General features: G+C 51.2%; 1 protein-coding gene across 4 annotated transcripts; it reads left to right on the top strand.

Annotated features, from left to right (window-relative positions):
• The first annotated feature begins 12,292 nt into the window (after positions 1-12,292).
• On the top strand, positions 12,293-21,024 carry LOC133341156 (uncharacterized). 4 transcript variants are annotated; one of them, XM_061549608.1, is made up of 9 exons: positions 12,293-12,425; positions 12,729-12,920; positions 15,783-15,875; positions 16,616-16,714; positions 16,826-16,918; positions 17,733-17,888; positions 18,134-18,447; positions 18,687-18,800; positions 20,708-20,831. In XM_061549608.1, the coding sequence occupies exons 1-8, from the start codon at positions 12,333-12,335 to the stop codon at positions 18,715-18,717; spliced, it is 1,071 nt and encodes a 356-aa protein (XP_061405592.1). In that variant the 5' UTR covers positions 12,293-12,332; the 3' UTR covers positions 18,718-18,800; positions 20,708-20,831. The 4 variants fall into 4 exon arrangements, with proteins under 4 accessions (XP_061405592.1, XP_061405589.1, XP_061405591.1 ...); XM_061549605.1 differs by having other exon boundaries at positions 18,134-18,800; positions 20,708-21,024; XM_061549607.1 differs by having other exon boundaries at positions 18,305-18,800; positions 20,708-21,024.
• The last annotated feature ends 1,203 nt before the right edge of the window (positions 21,025-22,227 follow it).

Raw genomic sequence — 22,227 nt, forward strand, 5'->3', positions numbered from 1 at the left:
CAATGCAGTTCGGTGAGCACTGGACAGACATGGTCGGATTGCCAGATGTGCCAAAGAGTAGTGAGTCCGACTAATCGAGCCATAATCCTATCCCTAACCCTATACCCTAACCCCTTACCATAACCCAACCCTAACCCCTATCCCTAACTCCAAACCCTAACCCCTAACCCTAACTACCATAACCCTAACTCTAACTACCCTAACCCTAAACCTCACTTCAACCCTAAACCTAACCATAACCCCTAACCCTAAACCCAACCTCTAACCTCTAACCCTAACTCTAACTACCATAACCTTAACTACCCTAACCCCTAACCCTAACTACCATAACCCTAACTTCCTTAACCCTAACCCCTAAACCTAACCCTAACACATAACCCCCTTACCTCCTAATCTTAACCCCTCACCCAAACCCTAACCTTAACCCTGACCCCTAACCCTAACCCAATTTGGGCCATAAACGGCATAGGTTAGTATGCCGATTTGCTATTTTTTTAATGAAAATTTCACAGTGACATGTCCCACTTTTTCATATATAGCATGCTTATGATAAACGTAATGGATGAATTCACGTTTTGTTTAAAAAGTTAAAGCTGTGAAAATGGGGCAATTTTTTACTAAAAACAGCATAGGTTAAGTATGCCAATTTCTTTTTGGAATGTGAAAATGTATCGTGAAATTTCCCACTTTTAATATAATATACAGCATACAAAGGCTAAATACAATGGAGGAATTAACTTTTTGTTGAAAAATAAAGCCGTGAAAATTTGGCTAATTTTGGCTAAAAACGGCATAGGTTAGTATGCCGATTTGCTTTTTTTTACTTGAAAATTTCATGGTGAAATTTCCAACTTTTAATCGAATATATAGCATACTAACCTTAACCCCTAACCATAACCTCAACCCAACCCTAGCTCTAAACCCTGACCCCTAACCCTAACCCCTAACGCTAACCCTTACCCCTAACCCTAACCCCTAACCCCAACCCCGAACCCTAATCCTAACCCAATCCTAGCCCTAAACCCTAACCCCTAACTCTAACCCTAACCCCTAACCCTAAACCCTAACCCTATCCCCTAACCCTAACCCTAACCCCTGACCCTAACCCTAACTTCCTAACCCCTAACCCTACCCTAACTAACCCTAACCCCTAACCCCTAATCCTATCCCCTAACCCAGGGGTCGGCAACCTACGGCTCCGGAGCCGCATGCGGATCTTTACGGGCTGCTTCTTGACGATATGTACGTATGTACAGTATGTACTCAGATGCATTGCGGCTCTTGAAATACTGAATTTTGTACCGAATTGGAAAGAAATGGCTCTTCTTGTTATTTTGGTTGCCGACCCCTGCCCTAACCCAACACGAACCCTAACCCTAACCCCTAACCCCATAACCCCTAACCCCCAACCTTAAACCCTAACCCCTAAACCTAAACCATCACCCTAACCCCTAACCCTAACTAACCCTAATCCTAACTTCTAACCGCTAAACCTAACTACCCTAACCCCAACCCTAACCCCTAAATTATAACCCCTAACCCTACCCCCTAACCCTACCCCCTAACCCTAACCCCTAACCCCTGACCCTACACCTGACCCCTAACCAAACTACCCTAACCCTAAACCCTTACCCTAAACCTTAATCGTAACACCTAACCCAAGCCTATCCCTAACCCCTAACCCTAACCCCTAACTCTAACCCCATAATCCCTAATCCCTAACCCCTAACCTCTAACTCCAACCCTAACCCAACCCTAACCCCTAACCCCAACCCTAACCCAACCTTAACCCAACCCTAACCTAACCGTAACCCAAACCCCTAACCTCTAACCCCAACCCTAACCCATAACCAAACCCTAACACTAACCCCTAACCCTAACCACTAACCTCTAACCCTAACCCCTTAATCCTAACCCCTAACCCGAACCCCTAACCCTAAACCCCTAACCCAAACCTAACTCCAACCCTAAACCCCTAACCCTAACTCATAACCATAACCCATAACCCCTAAGCTCTAACCCTAACCCGTAACCCTAATCCCTAACCCTGAACCCTGATCCCTAACCCATAATCCTAACCCCGAACCCTAAAACCTAAACCACAACCAATAACCTTTAACCCTAACCCCTTTGTTCTTTTAATATTTGCGGATGAGATGTCATCACTATGTACCTCTTCTGAAAGGTAGATATTAACACATCTTATTGTACTGTCTGAACATTTTACTTGAACAAGTCCTTTGAGTAGAATATCATGGCCAACAGTATCAAAGGCTTTTGACAAGTCGAGGAATAGTGCATAGTAGTCGTGGCCTTTAGCCGGCTTACTGAAGAGAACATTTAATACATCATCGTTGCTGTGGTAGTGTAATAATATAATCCTCTCGAAAATAGCACTGTTTTTTTTTTCGAATACTTTAGTAACTGTTGAAAGAATAGAGATTGGCCTATAAATATTAGGGTCTTATTTTGAGCCATTTTTTATACACTGGACAAATAAAACCGGATTTTCACTCCACTGATCAATAGTATTGTAGGGCTGTTTGCATAGGAGCTAACGGATAACAAACACAGTGGGCGGGGACTCCGCGAGTACACGGGGTGGTGCCCGCAACGACGTCCGCACCGGACGGCGTGAGGGGGGTTGTGATCCTCTAGGGGGGTATAAAAAGAGATGAGCCAGAGAGCTCGGGGTTCAGTCTTAGAGTAATTAGGGGAAGACGGAAGACCGACCAGATAGGCCCTGGACTCCCCCTGGGACGCCGCCCTTATCAGGGCAGCGCAGGCTGGAGCCAGTGGCGTGGTCCCGTGAACCAGAGTCAGTACTCTGGGACTCCGGGTACCGTAGCCCGACTGACCAGTGTCGGGCCAGACAGCCTGCCCTAGCCCGTTAGTGGAGGACTCGGGGTAGGAAGGATAGCTAGAGGTGTATCCCCAGTTATACGGGTGAGGGGGCCGATACACCCCTCCAGTGCTGTACGACCATTGTGTAAATAAACACGTGTGCCTTACTACGGTGTCCAAGCGTCTTCAAGAGTACTTCATCTGGTGTCAGAAGAACTACGAACATGGACACGCGCCAATCAGCTCGGGCCAAAGTACAACAAATGGAAGACGCCGCCGAAATTGTCGAGCCCGAGATGGCTCAACAAGACATCGTGCAGCCGGGGCCGGACGCGTTCTTACCGGAGCGTCGGCATGAAGAGGGGCCGCGGACAGACGAGCTGAGGCTGGCTCACGAGAGGCTGGCTGAACTGCTCTACGCCGCTGCCGCCACGCTGGAAAACATCACGCGGCTGGGGGCTGGTGGTCCACCGCGGGGCGAGGGGAGCCGGCGTCCGGAGCGCCTTCCCGCCATTTCCGGAGATTCAAACTTTGAATTTCCCGCCATCGACGCGGCGACCGCTAGGGGCGTGGCCAGCCTGAACCTCGGGTCCGACATCGGCCGCGCTGGGGCTGCCGCGTCAACGACGGAGGAGGGCGCGTCATCACGGCTGCGACAGGCGATACCATCTGCCGTTCGCGCCGAGACACAGCCGAGTCGGGGAGACAGCAGCCCGCGGGACTCCACGGCAACCGCTGCGCTGCACCAAAGACTGCCTCCGCTTAAAGAATTTGTGGGCGCAGAAGGCGACTGGGGCGGCTTCCAGCGACGCTTCCTCGCCCACCAAGAAATGGCCAAATGGACAGATGCTGAAGCTCTCTGCGCGCTGCCGGCGCTCCTCGACGGCGACGCGCTCGCCGCCCTCACATCAGCGCCGAAGGAGAAGCGCTCTACGCTACCGATGGCGCTGCAGCTGCTGGCCGGGGTCTACGGACCTTCCGCGGAATGCAGGCAGCAGTTCTACGACCGCCAGCGGGGCGCGAAGGAGTCGCCGCTGGCATACAGAACAAGTCTCCTGGCATTGGCCAAGACAGCCTTTCCTCGCATGGACGAGGACGGGGTCGACGCCATGGTGACTGAGAAAATCCTCCTGCTGGCAGACGACCTGGACATCACCGTCGTGGCACAGGAGGATACAGAGATGACTTCCCTACAAGCGGCGCGACTCCTCCACGCCAACCTGCTGTCACAGCGGCGGAAGGCCAGCAGGGCAGCGGCTGGGCGTGCGGTGGCGGCAGCCACCCTCCCGGCGGAGGAGGTCTTCGCCGTCAACCATCGTCGGCAGCAGGGGACGGGAGCACGGCCGGGCCGGGATGGGTCGAGCCGCTTCGACCGTCCGTCATCGCCGCCGGCGCTCCCGCATTGCTTCAACTGCGGCGTCCGAGGCCATGTCGCCTCGGGGTGCCGCTCTCCCCGACAGCGCGGGACGACGCCTCGCCAGGACGCCGGGCCTCCTCCTCCTCCCAAGCTCCATCAACATGATCCGGCGAGTCGCGACACCACACATGTTTGGCCAACACACACACCTGTCGCACACTCTCGCATCGCAACGAATGGGGGGACGACGTTGCATCGCGACGGGCCGGCGCGTACCACTGTGGGGACTCGAATCGAGCCCGGGCAGTGGTCCGCGTTGGCCCATCGCGTTGTGGCCGCATCGTCAGGGTCGTCGGCCGTCGTGGGACATATTGACGGGGTTGAGGTACGCATCCTGGTCGACACGGGGGCATCGGCGACCATTATTTCCGAATTGATTTACAACATTTTACCTGTCCAAAGCCGTCCCTTACTGCCAGTTAACGTCCCATTCTATGCGGCGAACGGGGGCTCCCTTGGCATCATTGGACAGATTCGAGCGCAAATTTGTATCGGGGATATCAAATTATCAGGCCCGATTTTTGTTTCCTCCTCGCTGGCGGTTCCGTGCCTGCTGGGGACGGACTTCTTGGGTAAAATGCCGATCCGTATTTTAATAGACCAGGGATGCATTGAGCTCCCGTCGGGACGGCGCATGGCGTTCCTACCTTCTCCTTCTGTGATTCGGACGGCGTTCGTAACTATACCAGCGTCCGTCGTTGAAACGGTTCGTGTGCCGCCGGGAGCTCAGATGTTAGTGCCTCTAAGACTTCGTCGGCCCTTCGCGGAGGGCATCGGGGCCCAGGGAATCCTGTTGGGACCGTCTAGGGCCGGGGTTAGTGGACCGCATTTGATTCCGGCCCTGACCGTCGTGAGGGGAGATGGGGACCCTTTCATCGCGGTCCTCAATGTGGGATCGCAAACTGTTGTAGTTCCTCGAGGGACGGTGCTTGCGCACGCGACGCCGATGCCCTGCGAGGAACCGGTTGCGAATCATGTCGGCACTGCCGCCCGACTGCACCCACATTCGGACAGCGATGACGGGTGGCTCGACGCGCTTTGTGCGGGATCGACGGACCTGTCAAATTCAGAGCGCCAACAGCTTAGATCGCTACTGCAGGAATTTTCCGACGTTTTTAGTCGGAATAAATACGATTTGGGTTGTACTCATCTGCTGCGTCACCATATTGACACGGGTGACAGCGCGCCAATTCGCCAAAATCCGTTTCGGTTGAGTCCCACCGAAAAGGACCATGTCAAATTGGCTGTTGATGACATGTTAGCCGCCGACATTATTTCTCCCTCTACCAGCCCTTGGGGAGCGCCGATCGTCCTGGTTAAAAAGCAGGACGGCTCGTTGCGGTTTTGCGTTGATTTTCGGCGCCTTAACAAAATTTTGGTTGCCGACGCATACCCGCTCCCACGGATGGACGAATCGCTGGACGCCTTGGCGGGAGCGCGATTCTTCTCCACGCTGGATTTACTTTCGGGATTCTGGCAGCTTCCTCTGGATGATGAATCGAAACCTAAAACTGCTTTCCGTACACCGCACGGCCTGTTCCAATTCAACCGGTTGCCGATGGGCTTACACTCAGCGCCGGCAACCTTCCAACGGTTGATGGAATTGGTTTTGGCTGGATTGCAATGGGAGTCGTGCCTGATTTATTTGGATGATGTTATTGTCTTCGCTAAAACTTTTGACGAACATCTCCAGAGGTTGCGGGCGGTTTTCCTAAAGATGCGGGCTGCTAATTTGAAGTTCAAGCCCCAAAAGTGTCATTTGTTACGCGATTCCGTGCGTTATTTGGGCCACATCGTAGGGCGCTCGGGTATTGCTACCGATCCCGCCAAAACGCAGTGTGTCAGCTCCTGGCCGACTCCCACCTCGGTGGGAGAGGTCAGGAGTTTCGTCGGCTTCGCGTCATATTACAGACGGTTCGTCGCCGACTTTGCAACAATTGCCAAACCCCTACACGCATTAACATCAAAAGGGGTTCGGTTCCACTGGGGTCAAGAGGAGGAGGCTGCTTTTTGCTCCCTTCGGGACGCCCTGGTAAAAGCTCCTCCCTTGATCTACCCCGATTTTTCAAAACCGTTTCTGCTCGACACCGATACGAGCAACACGGGTATTGGGGGCGTGCTTTCCCAGGTGGTTGACGGCGTCGAACGGGTGGTTGCGTACGGCAGTCGGGTGTTGTCTCAAGCAGAGCAAAGATATTGTGTCACCCGCAGAGAACTGTTGGCAATTGTCTATTTCATCCAACAGTATCGCCCGTATCTGTACGGTCGGCGTTTCACCGTCCGCACAGATCATGCGGCACTGCAGTACGCCCTGCGAGTTCAACAGCCATCGGGACAATTGTCCCGATGGTTGGAGATCCTCCAGGATTTTGATTTCGACACCACATACCGTAAGGGCGTTCGCCACACCAACGCGGACGCTCTGTCGCGCATGCCAACCACCTCGGAATGTGCATGCCTCCTGGGGTCGGGACGTTGCAAGCCAGCAGGGGACGTGTCGGTTCCGGTCCTTGCGGCCGCCGCCGACGGCGGGACAGTTGTTCCAAATTCTATTGAACAACAAGGGAAAGATTCCCTGCTGGGTTTGCACATTCAGGAATGGGGGCGCCTCCAGATGGAGGATACCTCCCTCCTCGCGTTGCGTCGTCGCGCCGGGGAGACGGGGCGGGGATCGGGTGATGCCGACGCATGGGAAATGCACGCGGGGTTGCTGATGCACTGGGACGGAAAATCCCACCGACACCGGCTGGTGGTCCCTTCGGGCTTACGGGGTAGGGTGGTGTGGGCTGCTCATGAGCGCCTCCTCCACCTGGGTACCCAAAAGACCCTCGCCTTGCTCCAGCGTGATTTCTTTTGGCAAGGCATGACAAGGGATGTCTCAGATCTGTTGGCTTCATGCCCACGGTGTGCACAGCGAAAACCACCAGCACGAGAATCAAACCCGCCCTTGCAGTCTATCAGGGTCTCCAGAGTAAACGAACTTGTCGCGCTGGATATTCTGGGCCCATTCCCCGCCACCCCTAGGGGTAATAGATATTTGTTAACCGGGGTCGAGTACTTTACGCGCTGGCCTATGGCCTGGCCCCTGGCCAATCAGTCGGCAGCAGCCATCGTCGACGCCTTTGTCCAAGGCTATGTCATGGACAAAGGTGCCCCGGAGCGGCTGCTGACCGACCAGGGTAGAAATTTTTCCGAAAAACTCCTCCAACAGGTTTGTGAGCTCCTAGGAACAAAAAAGATTCGTACTTCCCCCTATCACCCGCAAACTGACGGGATGGTCGAGCGTCTGCATCGCACCATCTCGTCTATGTTATCACAGCAGGTTTCAGACTCACAGACCGATTGGGACTTGAAAATCCAAGGGGTCTTGGCGGCATACAGATTGGCCCCCCATGCTGCAACGGGATTTTCACCCTTCTTCCTCATGTATGGCCGCGACCCTGACCCACCCATTCGGGCGCAGCTGCAGATCCCCACGCCGCTGGGTAAAACAAAATTAATTGACCATGTTAAATTCAACCTTGCAAAATTGACTGAGGCACGGGATGCTGCCATGCTAAATTCAGAACAGCGTCAGAAAGCAAATGAGCGCCTCAGACTGGGTCGCGCGCACGTGCTGCAGTGGAAGCCGGGGGACAGGGCATGGCTGCACTGCCCCCAGGTACCACTCGCGACATCCTCTAAACTGGCGCGGCCGTGGAGGGGTCCTGTCGAGGTGGTCGAGGTTCTGCGGCCTCAGTGTGTTCGCATCAAATGGGGGAAGCGCCGGTGGTTTGTGCACCCCTCGAGACTTAAACCATTCGTTGCGGTGCGAGGCCCCACTCCACACACGCGTGGCCAAACATGTGGGGGGTCGGCCGACTCAAAGGGTCCGTCCTTGCTGCCCTCGCCTGACGTGTCGCCGGCTGTCCCGCCCACAGATGCACCGGGATTGACGGGCTCGCACCCACCTACCGCTGCGGGGGATGCCGAGGGTCTCGCGACGTCAAACGCGGACTCAATACGGAATGAACAGCTGCCACCGGCCGGTCCGCCATCCGGGGTTGCCCCGTGTGACGGGCCTGCAGCAAGGACGCGCGCAAAAATGCGCAGACTCTTATAATGCATTGGAAGAACACTTAATTCTCTTGTGTACGGTTGCGGGGTGCTGCGTCGGTGGGGAGCTCCTGCCACATTGTGTTGTGTTGCATGTGTGCTAGGGGTTCCCTGCTAAACCTGTATATACGTCGCTCTTACGGAATTCGTATTTATTCAGGGGGGGTGCGTCGGATTGTTCCCTTCGGGGTTTGTTGGGTTTTGCTGTTGTTGTTGTTGTTCCCTTCATGTTATCGTTAAAAACGTTTTTTTGAGGCACACGCGGAGATCCAGGGGTTAATTAACCTTTATTGAAGTTGTTGCAGCCGGGACGGCTGCGAGCTGTACAGGGGGGGGGTGATGTAGGGCTGTTTGCATAGGAGCTAACGGATAACAAACACAGTGGGCGGGGACTCCGCGAGTACACGGGGTGGTGCCCGCAACGACGTCCGCACCGGACGGCGTGAGGGGGGTTGTGATCCTCTAGGGGGGTATAAAAAGGGATGAGCCAGAGAGCTCGGGGTTCAGTCTTAGAGTAATTAGGGGAAGACGGAAGACCGACCAGATAGGCCCTGGACTCCCCCTGGGACGCCGCCCTTATCAGGGCAGCGCAGGCTGGAGCCAGTGGCGTGGTCCCGTGAACCAGAGTCAGTACTCTGGGACTCCGGGTACCGTAGCCCGACTGACCAGTGTCGGGCCAGACAGCCTCCCCTAGCCCGTTAGTGGAGGACTCGGGGTAGGAAGGATAGCTAGAGGTGTATCCCCAGTTATACGGGTGAGGGGGCCGATACACCCCTCCAGTGCTGTACGACCATTGTGTAAATAAACACGTGTGCCTTACTACGGTGTCCAAGCGTCTTCAAGAGTACTTCAGTATCAAAGGCTCGAGTGGAAATGTACCTTCGGTAAGTGAGAGGTTCAAAATGTGTTAGGGGTTTATATTTTAAATCTACCACAGCCACAAGTGCAAATGCAGGTAGGTAACTCGTCCTCTCCCATGGATGATGGTGTCTTAATTGAAACTATCGTATGCAGCACGTCCAGTTCAGATATTGGACTAAACGAGAAGTAGGGACGATGACTTTCACTAAGACACAGAGAGACCCACACAGACGTGGTGAGTGGGTGAGTGATTTGGTGAGTGGATGGGTGTGTGAGTGAGTGGGTCAATGAGTGAGTAGGTTAGTGGCTAGGCAGGTAAGTCTGTAAGTAGTTCAGTGGGTGAGTAGGTAAATGGGCAGGTGAGTTGGTGGTTAGGAACCCAAACTGGACCTCCAACGGACCAACCCCAGAACCCCCTGTTGTATGTGTCGGGTTATGAAATTTTGATAAAAATAATAAAAATTAATAATTTTCCGAAAAATGCGCAAATCGCATTAATTATGATAGTGTGTGTATTAATATGCATAAATTATGATAAGGTGTGTAATTATATGCATAAATTATGATAATCGCGGAGATAATCGTAGTAATTTATGCGGATGCTTGCGATTATGTTAATGTGAGCAGTTGTGATAATTAGGCTCAGCTTCGTTTATCCAGAGTTATATCAATCAGGATAACACGATTATCATCGATTAAACGTTTACCGATTATCTTAGTGTGTTTGTTATTTTTAGGTCTCCAGGTTCAGATCTCATCACAGGATACAGTTATCAAGAATAAGATAGTTTTGCATGGACTTGGAAAGAAGCACTCGAACAGTTGGTGTTAAGCAATTTTAATTCTAAACAAGCACATGACACTCTCTTATGCGAAAGCAGGTATACGTCAATAAATTCATGTAACTCGATTATGCAATTAACGAAAATGAATGACTAAAAATACTTCTTCATTGGCGATATTATGCAGTTAACGAAAATGAATGACTAAAACATTTCTTATTCATGTAACTCGCCGGCAGCAACTGCTTTGCACGATCAGTTGATATTGAACGCACCACCTCGAAATGGCAACCCTTTTTGAAACGCAAAGATCACTTTTTGAAAGTCTGATTCGTGTGCGTGCTGTGTGTGCGTTGTCCCCTCGTAATATTAATTGTGTCGTTAGCTTGTGTGGTGTAGGAGGATACAAACAGCGGCCAGGTGTTCCTCTCGATTGGGCGTGGCCGCCGCAAGCTCCTGCTGCTCCCTCGCTCGGACGCGTCTCTGCTTGTGCGCTCTCTTTTTCTCCACTGCTGCATGACGAGTTGGCACGACGCTCGGTGACGCCCGGTGACGTCCGAGTCGTGCTGCTCTTGCGCTCTCTCTCTCTCCACAGCCGTTTGACCAGGCTTTCTCCACTGCTGAATGACGAGTTGGCACGACGCTCGGTGACGCCCGGTGACGTCCGAGTCGTGCTGCTCTTGCGCTCTCTCTCTCTCCACAGCCGTTTGACCAGGCTTTCTCCACTGCTTCGCGCTCTCTGTTTTGCACGCTTGGTCGACGCTTGGCGATCTCCGCCCTTTTACAGGTTGATTGCTTGTCGTCACTCGTCACTCTCTCTGCTCCGTGCTTCCCTTGTTCGGGCAGCTGCCAGCTTCACTCGCACTTAACTTCGTTCTGCGAGAAGCGACACCTGTTATCGGCATCGGTGTTTCGTGTCCTCACGACGCTCCGCCAGCCGGAGCACGGCTGAAACCCAGCCCTGACCCAGGTTGAACTCAGACTTCTGCGACTCGAACGACTCCTCCTCGTTCCATCACTTCTCGAGGCACAACCGCCCCAGCTCTCTTGCGAGCCCCCGTCGCAACGCTGCGTCGCAAGCCGAGTTGCGAGACTGAGCGCGACTCGAACAGACTGCTCTCAGACTGTCACTTTAACGATGTCTCGTCGTTCCATCTCTCCTCGAGGCACGACGCGCCTCCGCTCTCTTGCGAGCCCCGTCGCAACACCGCGTCGCAAGCCGAGTTGCGAGACTGAGCACGACTCAACCCAGACTGCTCTCAGGCTGCCACTTTAACGATGTCTCGTCGTCCCATCTCTTCTCGAGGCACGACTGCCACAGCTCCCTTGCGTGCCCCGTCGCAACGCTGAGCTCGACTCGGACCAGACTGTGTTGTGTGCTGTGTCTAACTCAAAACGTGACTCCCCTCTCCTCTCTCCGCGTCTCTTGCGAGAGAAAGCAAACAACAAAACAGATGTCTTTGGAATGTCAGGCACCGATTCCCCCCTGTGACCTTTTTGCTCCCTCCTTGCTTGCCCTGCGTGGGTCATTCTGAGGTCAGACACCGCTGGAAGACAAAGGTGGTCGAGGAGATGTATGCGATACATTATGTGGTCCTGTATGTTACATTTATTCTTGAGTTATATTTTAATGTCCTGAGGTTAAGTGCAACTAAGTTTCCACTTATGCTTCCTTAACTGTTGGAATTCGTAATTATTTTTTTTGGTCAGGTAGATAGAAACATACAATACAAAAATAATATATATACGGTGAATACGAGAAATACAAGGGAATTACTAATAAAAAAAGCCCCTATTGTTTGTTGGTTCATTCTTTCTGTTAAGTTTCTACTTTTCGGTTAGGAAAACGCCAAGAAAACGCGAAGCTTCAACCGTCATTCACTCTGCACCTTATCTGTACATCTCCAGATGTCTCGGGAGGTTTAGTTCATACATCTTTTTGTCCGTCTGGATGTCTATGACCTTTTTGTGACCGAATTCCTATCATTTCAACCGCCCTCCATGTCTCATGGACTCCCGGTGTGCCCGTGAGTTGTTTTCATTATTTAATTTAAAAAAAAAAATAGATGTTAAAAAAATATATTTTTTTCTTAATTATTCTTAATATTAATAACGGAAAACAGGGCATAGATACAACACCCCGGACCGACCGCGGACTCCCCCCTCCCCCCGATCCCGGACCCGCCGGTCCCCCGGCCCCCCGGAACCACCCTGGAGTCATGGGGAGGAGGAGTCACGGGGAGGAGTTAGGAGGAGGAGGAGGATTGAAAGGGAAGGAGGAGTTAAGACAATCATCATGATGATCGCTCAGCTCTGCGCACCGTCTCTTCGCGATGCCAAGCAGCAGCTGCGATTCATCCTCCTCCTTGCAGTGCTCCTCTAGTGTCTTCATGTCTGTGCCGCACCTCGGTGTTTGCTCACCACCTGTGAGTAGCTGCTCACCCAGGAGCTGCATCACTGCGTTTCTGGGCATTGGGGTTACAGGTGGGGCTTTGTGCGTGGCCGGGATCCACACGTAGGGCTGACCCGCGGTGTGTGAGTTGCGATGATCATGGTTCGGGTGAGAAGGTGCACGATTGCAGAGGTGTTGCAAAGTTGTGGGTTGTGCGGGACAGGGATGTTGATCGGTCTCTTGGAGCCCTCCCTCTGTTCAATCCCCTGGACTCTATGTGCGGAGAATTGGGGTGAGAACTCGGGCTTGTCGGTGTCCGCCCTGCGTCCCTCTGCAGATGGAACCGTGGAGCCTGCTGCTGCTGGAGCTCTCGCAGCTGCTGCTGCTCGCCTTGGCGCTGGCCCTGCTGCTCGCGTCCCACCAGGGCAGCACGGCGCCCCGCCCCCGCGTGGAGCAGCTGCTGCTCACGTGGCTGCGAGCCGGCGGCGAGGGGTGGCGCGGCGCGTGGCTGCGAGCCCTCAACGCGCAGGTGACGCCAGGAGCGCGCGCACGCCGAGCCTCGTGGGCCGTACACGTTGGACTGATTCGTAGACTCTTGTGGGTTAGGGCACTTAATGATCTCGCGATACTCGTGTCGCCAGAGGCTCCCCCCCCCGACACAGCCAAAGAGATGACATTGTCACGTGTACAAGGGTGAACGCGTCAATTCACCGGTTAGTTGGGAAACAAGATCCACAATTAAAACATCAATTGGATGCGGCGTCTCGCTCGAGACTATTTCAAGCATCATCAGGACAAGATACTGGAAGTTAAAATAAAATCCAAAAACGGAAAATGTTTGACCATGTCGGGTGGTGGAGGATATCACGACACAAACTTGGCCAGATCGTGACACGACTCAACCCAAAATCTACGATGAATCATAATATTGGCCGCATACACCTACGTGTTAAATCAGATATATTGGTAAGAATAGAGTTGAGTAAAGGGGATAGTTGTGGGGTGAGCGACATAGCGAGAGCGGTGGCTATGGTTGGAATTTCGCGTGGCTGGGGTTCGGCCTCGGTGGGGTTGGTGTGTAGAAGCAATATCAGCGCTCTTCTCTGATTCCGTGTTTGTCATCACCACTCTCCTTTATTCTAAACTCCTCAAATTAATCTATTAATCTCAGGACTTACTTCTTGAGGGTCCTGCTTGAGAATGTATTTCACATAACAAAATACGCGCGCCTGGCTCATGGGAAAAGCCCATGCCACGTGGTGCCTGGAAGATGCAATAAAGCCAGTAGGTTCTAGTTGATTTGGGGTTTTCACGGGTGTTCTCCCGGGTTGTATATGTTTCCTGGAGGTGGGTTTAATGTTTTGTTTGGCGCGAGGACTATCAGCGCACACAACTGAGATATAATTGATGGTCATGTGAACCGCCAAACAAGGAGATATGTATACGAGGATGATGATGATGATGATTTCGGGATCAGTTTGAGAATGAAGAGGTGGAACAAAATATGTAGGATGTGGTGATAGAATAGTACTTAAGAGAGCAAGTAATGGTCTGGGGAGAGAGCGTGGTACATTAAAAACGCTGTGTGTGAGAGCTCGCCGCTCTGAGGGCACAGAGAGCGTGTGCACGGTGCCCCGAGGGCGCTGTTGACACGATGTCACCCGACCACGAGTCTGTGTACACAGCCGCCTTCACTCCCGTTTCACGCAGCCGGGGAACAATGGCTCGGTGGGCTCGGTGGTCTCTTCACGCGATGGCGTCCCTCGGGGCGTTGTGTTGGGGTGAATGTCAGTACCGCGGCTGTGGGTTGTGAGATAGGGATCAGTGTTACCTATAGGTGAATGCTGGGAACAAAATTAACAATCGGATAGAAGGACTCTCAACAGTGGTGGTAGAAGAACAGATAACGCCTCACTTGAATTACTGAAACTGATGACAGTAAAATGTATTCTAAGCAGTTTGGATAGCAAAAATTCAGTTAATTGATTAAAATGTATTCCACACACAATATATGCATCCCGTTGTGAGCATCAGAAGCAAGTATGTATTAGTCATCAAAGTTATGAGGAATATTTGCTATTGTTGAGTTAAGACCACACATAAGACTGCATAATCACGAAACAATGCAAACAATATCGCAATAGATTAACAAGTAGGCTTTCGCGACCAATATCATCCATAATATAGATTTTTTTTGGGTTATATCGCGTAAATATAACCCAAAAAAACCTAGATTATGGAAGATCGCGATAATGTAACAATGAGGGTCAATTCTGAATGTGCTCGGTAGTTCGACACGAGCAGAAGAGCGAGCACCGAATGCGTGAGGCTCTTTGTCCATTCACTCGGTCACGTGGAGACGCTCTCCAGGCTCAGCTCTTTCAGGGGCAGCAACCACGGTTGAGACATCGAGGGAAAACATTGATACGAAGAACATTTTCTTGTTATGGAAACGTGCTCACCAAAATACCGGAAGGGAAACATCCGTGTTTACTCTGTTTTGTAACTATTTACAGGCAAGAACAACGTATTAAAACTAAATGTTAATTAACAAAGAAACTCGCATTACAATGGCACGGTAGCCAATAATGCAAATGCACAAGGCTGTGTCCACTCTCTAGCATGCGAACCCTAATCCTATATCAGTGTATATGCTGGCCAATGACTTTTGGAGATGGAGAAGTTTATTTTCAGCATGAAGTTGAAGTATTTTTTTTGCCATGTCTTCGGTGTTAAAAATCCAACACCAAAGCAAAATATCGATGTTCCAATGTTATCAGAGACATGGACATCGATGTGAACACAACAACATCGATGTTGTGGGGACTGGGCCAGCCGGGCACCTCGCACCATTATGAGTAGCCATGGAAACAAGGAATCCTGCATTGAAACTTCAAGTAAAATGTTACGTTAGTAACAAGGATGAATATTGTTTTTTTGGGTCAGGCTATGTAATGACCCGGCCAAATTTGTGTGAAGACCCTCCACCACTCAACACATACAAATAAATGAAATTGTCACATGGTGAACAAACATTTAACATGCCAAATATGATTGTTTCAGCTCACTCACCTCTGAGTTGAACAATCCTCAGAGCCAAGTTTAGCAATTCGTGTATTGGATGTTAATGTTAGGAGATTTATATAATGGTTTATATAATGGTTTAAAGGCTCGGGTTAGTATTATGGCAGGGTTTACATTTCAGGGTTATCGTGATAGCAGGGTTTATGTTAAGGGTAAAGCGTTAAAGCATCGTTCGTGATTTAGGGTTCTGATTAGTGGTAAATGGTTATTAGTTGCAAGATGGCATTAAAGTTAGGCAAGGTCATGATGAGGGTTGATTTGGCAAATTAGACCTGTGTTTATATTTTAACGGGGTCTGCTTTCACAGGTTTCTCCATGCTCTGCCCTGCGCTTCATCGATCTTTCCATGCAGCTGACGTCTCTCACACTCAGCTCAGCCCTGCCAGAGGATACCAGGCTGGTGAGACCTAATAATTTAGTTTCGTGTTCTTCATTGCAGGGCTCGCGGGCCACTGGCGGCCCCTTGTGGCCTTTAGTGCGGGCTCTGACGTGTGGCCCCCGACAATACTCAAATGTGAAAAAACCCCCATCATGCTGTGAAACTCAATTGTTTCAATCTGTGGTAACACTCACATTGATGTCTTATTGGCAAAAGTGCCCCCCCCTCTGCAAATCAATAAAGAACACTGATTTAGTACATCTGCTATTTCTGCCGTTCTTAGAGCGCAAGGCGACCGCGCAAGGCGACCGCGAAGGCGCTGTGTTCACAGTCTGAAGTCGGGGCCAATGTTGCTAAGTGTAATCCCAATTTAAAAATGTGCAGATAACTTTTCAAATTGGACTCTGAAATCAGCACACAATGGCCTACTGATTTATAATGATATCAGGGGATCATTAACGTCTACTTTGAATCAGATGGTACATATATTACGATTGATGCACATGCAGTATTATCCAGGGCGACCTGCCGTTTGTGAACTACGAACCTCTTCAACAAGCGATCAACGGATACCACTGTGCCATGTCACTGCCCTGAGACATCTCCCCTCCAGCTACTATCCACCATCATCTCTATTCGCGCTCACAACCCAAACCCACCTCACTCAACCCTGATACATCTTCCTGAGATTTCCTTGAGAGATGTCCATTCTTGTTTTATCTTCATGGTCTCATTTTTGTCTCACTGTGTGTGTTGAGCAGCTGTTTTGGTGCTGTGTAGGGGGGAGTGCGGGGGAACTGCTCGTGTCTGAGCGGGGCCGGGAACCCCAACGCTTGAAACTGCTGCCATTTCACATTGAGGTGACGTAGTCATTATGAACCTCTCTCTCAGAGCCACACAGAGCTGAGTGATGATGAAACACCATCTTGGGGCTGGTGCTAATCCTGTGCTTGTGTCTGGTTGACTACCAGGTGAGCGCCTGTGCGCAGGTGCTCGAGGAGGGACTGCATATTACTTGGTGCCTAGGCTCAGAGTCAAACTTAACCATCATGTGTGACCCCAAGGTGAAAGACATGGTGTGGACACCTTCCCCATAACCACATACCCACTACCAAACCATGACCACCAAACATACACTACCACACCTTCCCACAACTACACATCCACACCCATGATACATCGACTACCACACTCCAACCACCACATACCATCGCATCATCATCAGCCATGGTCTATACACTGCTGGATGAAAACCTCCCTAAGATACCACCATCTCTCATGATCCTGCGATGATGCAATAACCCACATAGCACCTACACATTAACTGATTTGATCGCTCTATCTCCTCAGCAGATGTTCTCTCAGAAACGTTCCATTCCTTGGCTGCCACTCCGTGTTATTCTTGACCATTGTTCCTTTAAGCTGTGACGTGTCCTGCAACATGACAAATGATGCACCAAATGTTGGGTATCATTGCCTGGTGAAACCCACAACCCCATAGCCATGAGCATTGAATATATAGGTAGATCCAAATATAGATACCCCACTGATATCTAATGACCCTCATCTCAGGTGAATGTTGTAAATCAATCAGACAGGATATGCTGCACAAAGTGTATCAGGAGAGAGTTTAGAGACATAATGAGTGCGTAGAGTTTGGTGGGAGACACCGAGAGGCTGTGAATTAAAATGCAAATATCTCGAAAATGTCTATGTACAGTTTTAATGCGGCATCTATAAATGGATCTCCCTTTATTATCACCTGCAGATATCACTCATTAATAGCATTGACCCATGTTCAACCTCATGCATGTGCACACCCATTTATACACGAGGTTAATTCAAATTCGTGCGTCACCTGTGTGATTGCGTGTGCAGGAATCCGGCGTTTTAGCAGACAAGGCAATGCGGCTCCTTCTCGAGTCTCGCCCAAGTCTCATCGTGTCCGCTCTTGCCGCGTCGCCCAGCAGCAGCAGTAGCATCTCCTCTCTCCCCAGCATTGATAAATTCGTCCGTGACCAGGTGGCTCCACAGGTACTGCCCTGGCGCATTAGCATTGAAAGCACTATAACTACTGCCAATAACGATTGTTCGAGGTTAATTAAGCAAGGGATTGCAATCACAAGCGCTTGAATGCCAGCGGGGCTGGCGCAATTGCTCTTGCATACTCCAGCCACCTGGTTCCTATGTAAATGAAGTGCTCAGCATGTGGATGAATGCAAGACTGTGGCTTCCAGGAGCCACTTCATTGCGGGTGTTCTGCTTGCGCTGACCTACAGGCATCGCCCGCACGGCCACCCCAATGCTACACTCACGAGGAGCTGGTGTCACCGCTTTCATCACCCCCCCTCCCTTCCTCCCGGCTCCAGTCGACTCCACCTGACTGCTCGTCCCAACTCTATCCCTCGTCTCGTGTTCACCCTTCGTTGGCGATCCACGCCGACATGCAGGGCGACGTACAGGGCGATACGCGAGGTGCGAGAGACTGGTCTTCGCGGGAGACGTGGAGATTGTCTTCGGAGGCATCCCAAACAGTATCCGAGGACGGTTCCGAGATGCACGAGACAGCACGAGTCGTGCAGAGACAATGCAGGTGGGACTCTCCCCTGGGTCGTCAGGGATCTCGGGCATCCCCTCAGCCCTGGGGGAGCAGCTCACGGAGCCCGTCTCGGCCCTGGCGACACCGCTCGCAGAGCCCGTCCGGGAGGCTGCCCCACGCTCGGCCTCGACGCGCATCGCTGCATGTGGAGGAGGAGGAGCCACGGAGGCTACAGAAATATTACCCCCAGACTCCATTCTCCTCCGGTACCCCCCTTGATTATGCCTGCGAAGTCAGCGACTGCAGGAGGAGTGGATCGAGTGAGAGCGATGGTGCCTGGCGTGGAGGCGAAATGGTCAAGGGATCACACAAGCAGTGTGGCTCTAATGGTGTTGTCATGGCAAAAGGTACTGCTGGGAGACAATATTAATCTACCTGCATTTTTCAGACTTATTCCTGGCCTAATTCCCAGATTAAGTGTCGGTTTTAAATCTAAGTTTGGTTACTTTGGAGCAAAACCTGAGTGGACAGGGCCATTTTGTGGCGAGTGGGAATCATGGTTTCTTTAATCGACAAGCTTAGCCCAGTGCAGTGGTGCACGACCATCTCCCAGGCAAGGGTTGGGGCTCGGTGAGAGTCCCAGCCCTTGCAGTCCAGCTCCTTGCAGCGCTGCTGCCCTTGCCGAGACTGAACGACTTTTCCATAGCAATGGGACCCAACGAGAAATGTTTCCCTCAATGGAATCTAAAGAATAAGCCGTTCTAATTTTCCATCACATTTGTCTACGTATCACTCTTCTGCACTTCATTAGGGTTATAATACAATCTCTATTAATGCAGTTAAAGATGATTGTGATAAGGGAGGGAGAAAGGCAGAAATATACCCATATTTCTGCATTTTGCCCTCCCTTATCACAATCATACCCATGTAAGCTCTGAGTGAGTTTGTGAATGTGAAGGGCAGTGACTTCGTCTTTGAAAGTGTGAGCACAGAGGAGACGCTTGGAAGGTCTAGAAGGGTGGGCCTGAATGCAAGGCAAGCTCCTCCGTGGAAAGTGCACATGTGGGTGAGGGGCATCGAGGCTTTCTGAAAGCATTGACGACTAATTACAATGCTCACCCCAACTTTCAGTATTATCATTAGGATTTGCACATGTGATTTCAGCAGTGACATGAAATATGCATTGCATGGGATAACATTCTACTACAGCTATGTGTAACTGTTGCCATGATTGACTAGCTATGCTGATTCCATAATTCTAGTTAGAATTAGAGATACGCATATAATATTCTAACATCTTAAACGTGAAATAACAAATGACATATATAGCAGTGGCATCATGTTCATCATTTTACCTCTAGGGCCTGGTAACCAGTTGCTTCGAATCTGTCGGATGCTGCTGCCTCCTCTCTAATTTTGACGTGAACTATTCTTTTTTCCTGCAATTCGTTTTGTCCTTGTTTTGGCAACTTTAAAAGTGACTGGCATCTCACCAGCAGCAGGTGATCATTGCCGCACCTCAGAATAACATGGTTGGCTACGTAAGGTGTGAAAAGAAGTTCAACATACATACGAATTTCCTGTGTTAAATCTACTTTGGACAGCGATATTTCTGACACTCTATATTTATCCATGAGACTAAAGTACATTTCAAACTTAATTTCTACATTTCGGCTCCTCCATATCCACTCTCTTGATGGCTTCTGCTCAGATAAGTGTTTGTTATTTTTGTCGTGTGGCTGACTGCAAACTTTGGCAGGTGTTCTCCCCCTTAATTTGTTTGCTGTGATGTCAAATTCACCAACCATCCTCTCTTTCTCTTGCCGAGACGTGACATTTATCGGGCTGCATTATCTGGTGTTTCAACAATGTTAGCTGTGAGATCAGCGCGGGGGCCAATATTCAACACGAGTGTCAACAGACGCCTCTTGACATGAGTGCATATAAAAATTGTTACCGTAGACTTTATTTTCTACACGTCTGCATAGTGGAAACTAGTCAACAAAATGTATCGATATAACTTTTTCACATGCCCATTACAGTGACATGGATTGTCGGCACACTCAATCCTGCTCATGTAAAAATATCCAGTTTTCGAGTTGCAACACCATGATTCAGTTGACAGCCTCTAAGTCAATGAGACCGCAATGCACTTGCTCTGGAATGGCGATGTAGTGAATCAAATCCCATATAGACCCTCCTGAACACCTCTTGGGATTTCCGAAACAGAAATAATGGAGTTCAGATATAACTCCTCAGAGGGATTTTGAAGTGATTATGTTGTCCCTTCTGCTTTCACCCACACACCTACCAGAGCCCAAACAGGAGAGGCTCCATTCATCTTCAACTCACCGTTATGGGAGACAGTCCTCACGGGCCGGGGCCGGGACCAGGACCCTGGCGCGGAATGGGACTGGGATTGGGACTGTGACTCCAGCCCAAGCTGCAACTGGGGCTGGGGCTGAAGGTGGCACAAGGGATGGACTTGTGGATGGAGTTCAGGACTCATTTGAGGATTTCGTCGCTCGCTCTCGCCATCCAGACGTCGTGCTCCATCACAGCACCCCACGCTTAGCCTCCATCGTCATCAAGCGCCTCTCTATGAGGCTCAAACAGTGACTAAGGCCAATAGTGGCCTCATAGAGCTCATTCTTTATACATATGTAGTGTCTTGAATCACGGACGAATAAACTCCTTTGAGGCACACACTGTTTATTGTCTTTCTTCGACACGGTCCCTAACACACAAGGGGTATACGGTCCCCTTACCCGTTAACCTGAGGAGGTACAGCCTCCGGGCTTGGCGGGACGTCCCCTACACACAGCCTACCTGCTAACCTGAGGTACAGCCTCTGGACTTGGTGGGAACTACACACGAGTCTACCCGCATAACCTAGCGTCCTCCGGCTGGGACCTAGGGGAGGCTAACTGACCCACCGCTAGCTCGGTGGGTCCCCGACCTCTGGTCACGCAGAGCCTCAGCCCTTAGAAGGGCAGTAAGGCTGGGACCCAGAGTCCTGCCCTATCCAGGACCTATTCTCCCCCGACCACTGGAACACTGAGCCTCAGCCCTTAGAAGGGCTAGAAGGCTTGGTCCAGGGTGCTATCTTCTTCAGCCGGGCTTGGGTCTTCGTGTGAGGAGAACTGAGCCACAGCTCTCAGCGCTCTGGCTTTTATGCTGGTTCGTGGCTGGGCTTGTCCAATCCCACGCTACTTTGTGGACCCTTCTGATTGGTTCTTCCCAATCTGTCGTTTGGATCCTCTTTCCCCTTATCTGACCCTTGACCGTTTGTCTGGCGGGAATCTGTAAATACGATCCGCTCTCAGCTCTCCCTGACCCCGACCGTTTACCGAGGGAGGCAACGCTGTACCATAGGTCCCCGAATAATGAGTAGCTATCACCTCTACACATATGTAGAGGTGGTACGTACCGGGATGTAGCAAGCCATCGCGTAGCCGGTGTCTACATCACGGTCCGCATACGGGTGGCTACACCGACGTCCGCACTAGCCCCGCCCCTCGGGGAGCAGAGGGCTATATAAGGCGATGCGCATGAGCGCTCGGGAGTCGTTGGAACGAGTGAAGAATGAAGACGGAGCAAGCTACATAGGACCCTGGGACCCCTAGCCCCGCTGCCCGTATCAGGGCCGGGACTCTGTGTGGCTCAGTGGTGAGACCTTGGGTACTCACAGCCCGACGTCCTTATCAGGGCCGAGTTTGATGAGCCAGTGGTTGGGACCCGCACCCTGGCTAGGTCGGGTCAGATAGCCTCCTCTAGGAAGGACATAGCCGGAGGACCTTAGAGCGTAGCCGGTGTCAGGCACGCGTAGCCATA

This window comes from Lethenteron reissneri, chromosome 11 (assembly GCF_015708825.2).
Source record: "Lethenteron reissneri isolate LAM-NWPU_2019-01 chromosome 11, ASM1570882v1, whole genome shotgun sequence".
Lineage (NCBI taxonomy): Eukaryota > Metazoa > Chordata > Hyperoartia > Petromyzontiformes > Petromyzontidae > Lethenteron > Lethenteron reissneri.

Coding starts and splice junctions, on each gene's coding strand:
- LOC133341156 (XM_061549605.1), top strand. CDS start 12,333: ATGCCAAGCAGCAGCTGCGATTCATCCTCCTCCTTGCAGTGCTCCTCT. Junction 12,426..12,728: donor TCGGTGTTTGCTCACCACCT/GTGAGTAGCTGC, acceptor GTCCCTCTGCAG/ATGGAACCGTGGAGCCTGCT. Junction 15,876..16,615: donor TGCCAGAGGATACCAGGCTG/GTGAGACCTAAT, acceptor TGTGTTGAGCAG/CTGTTTTGGTGCTGTGTAGG.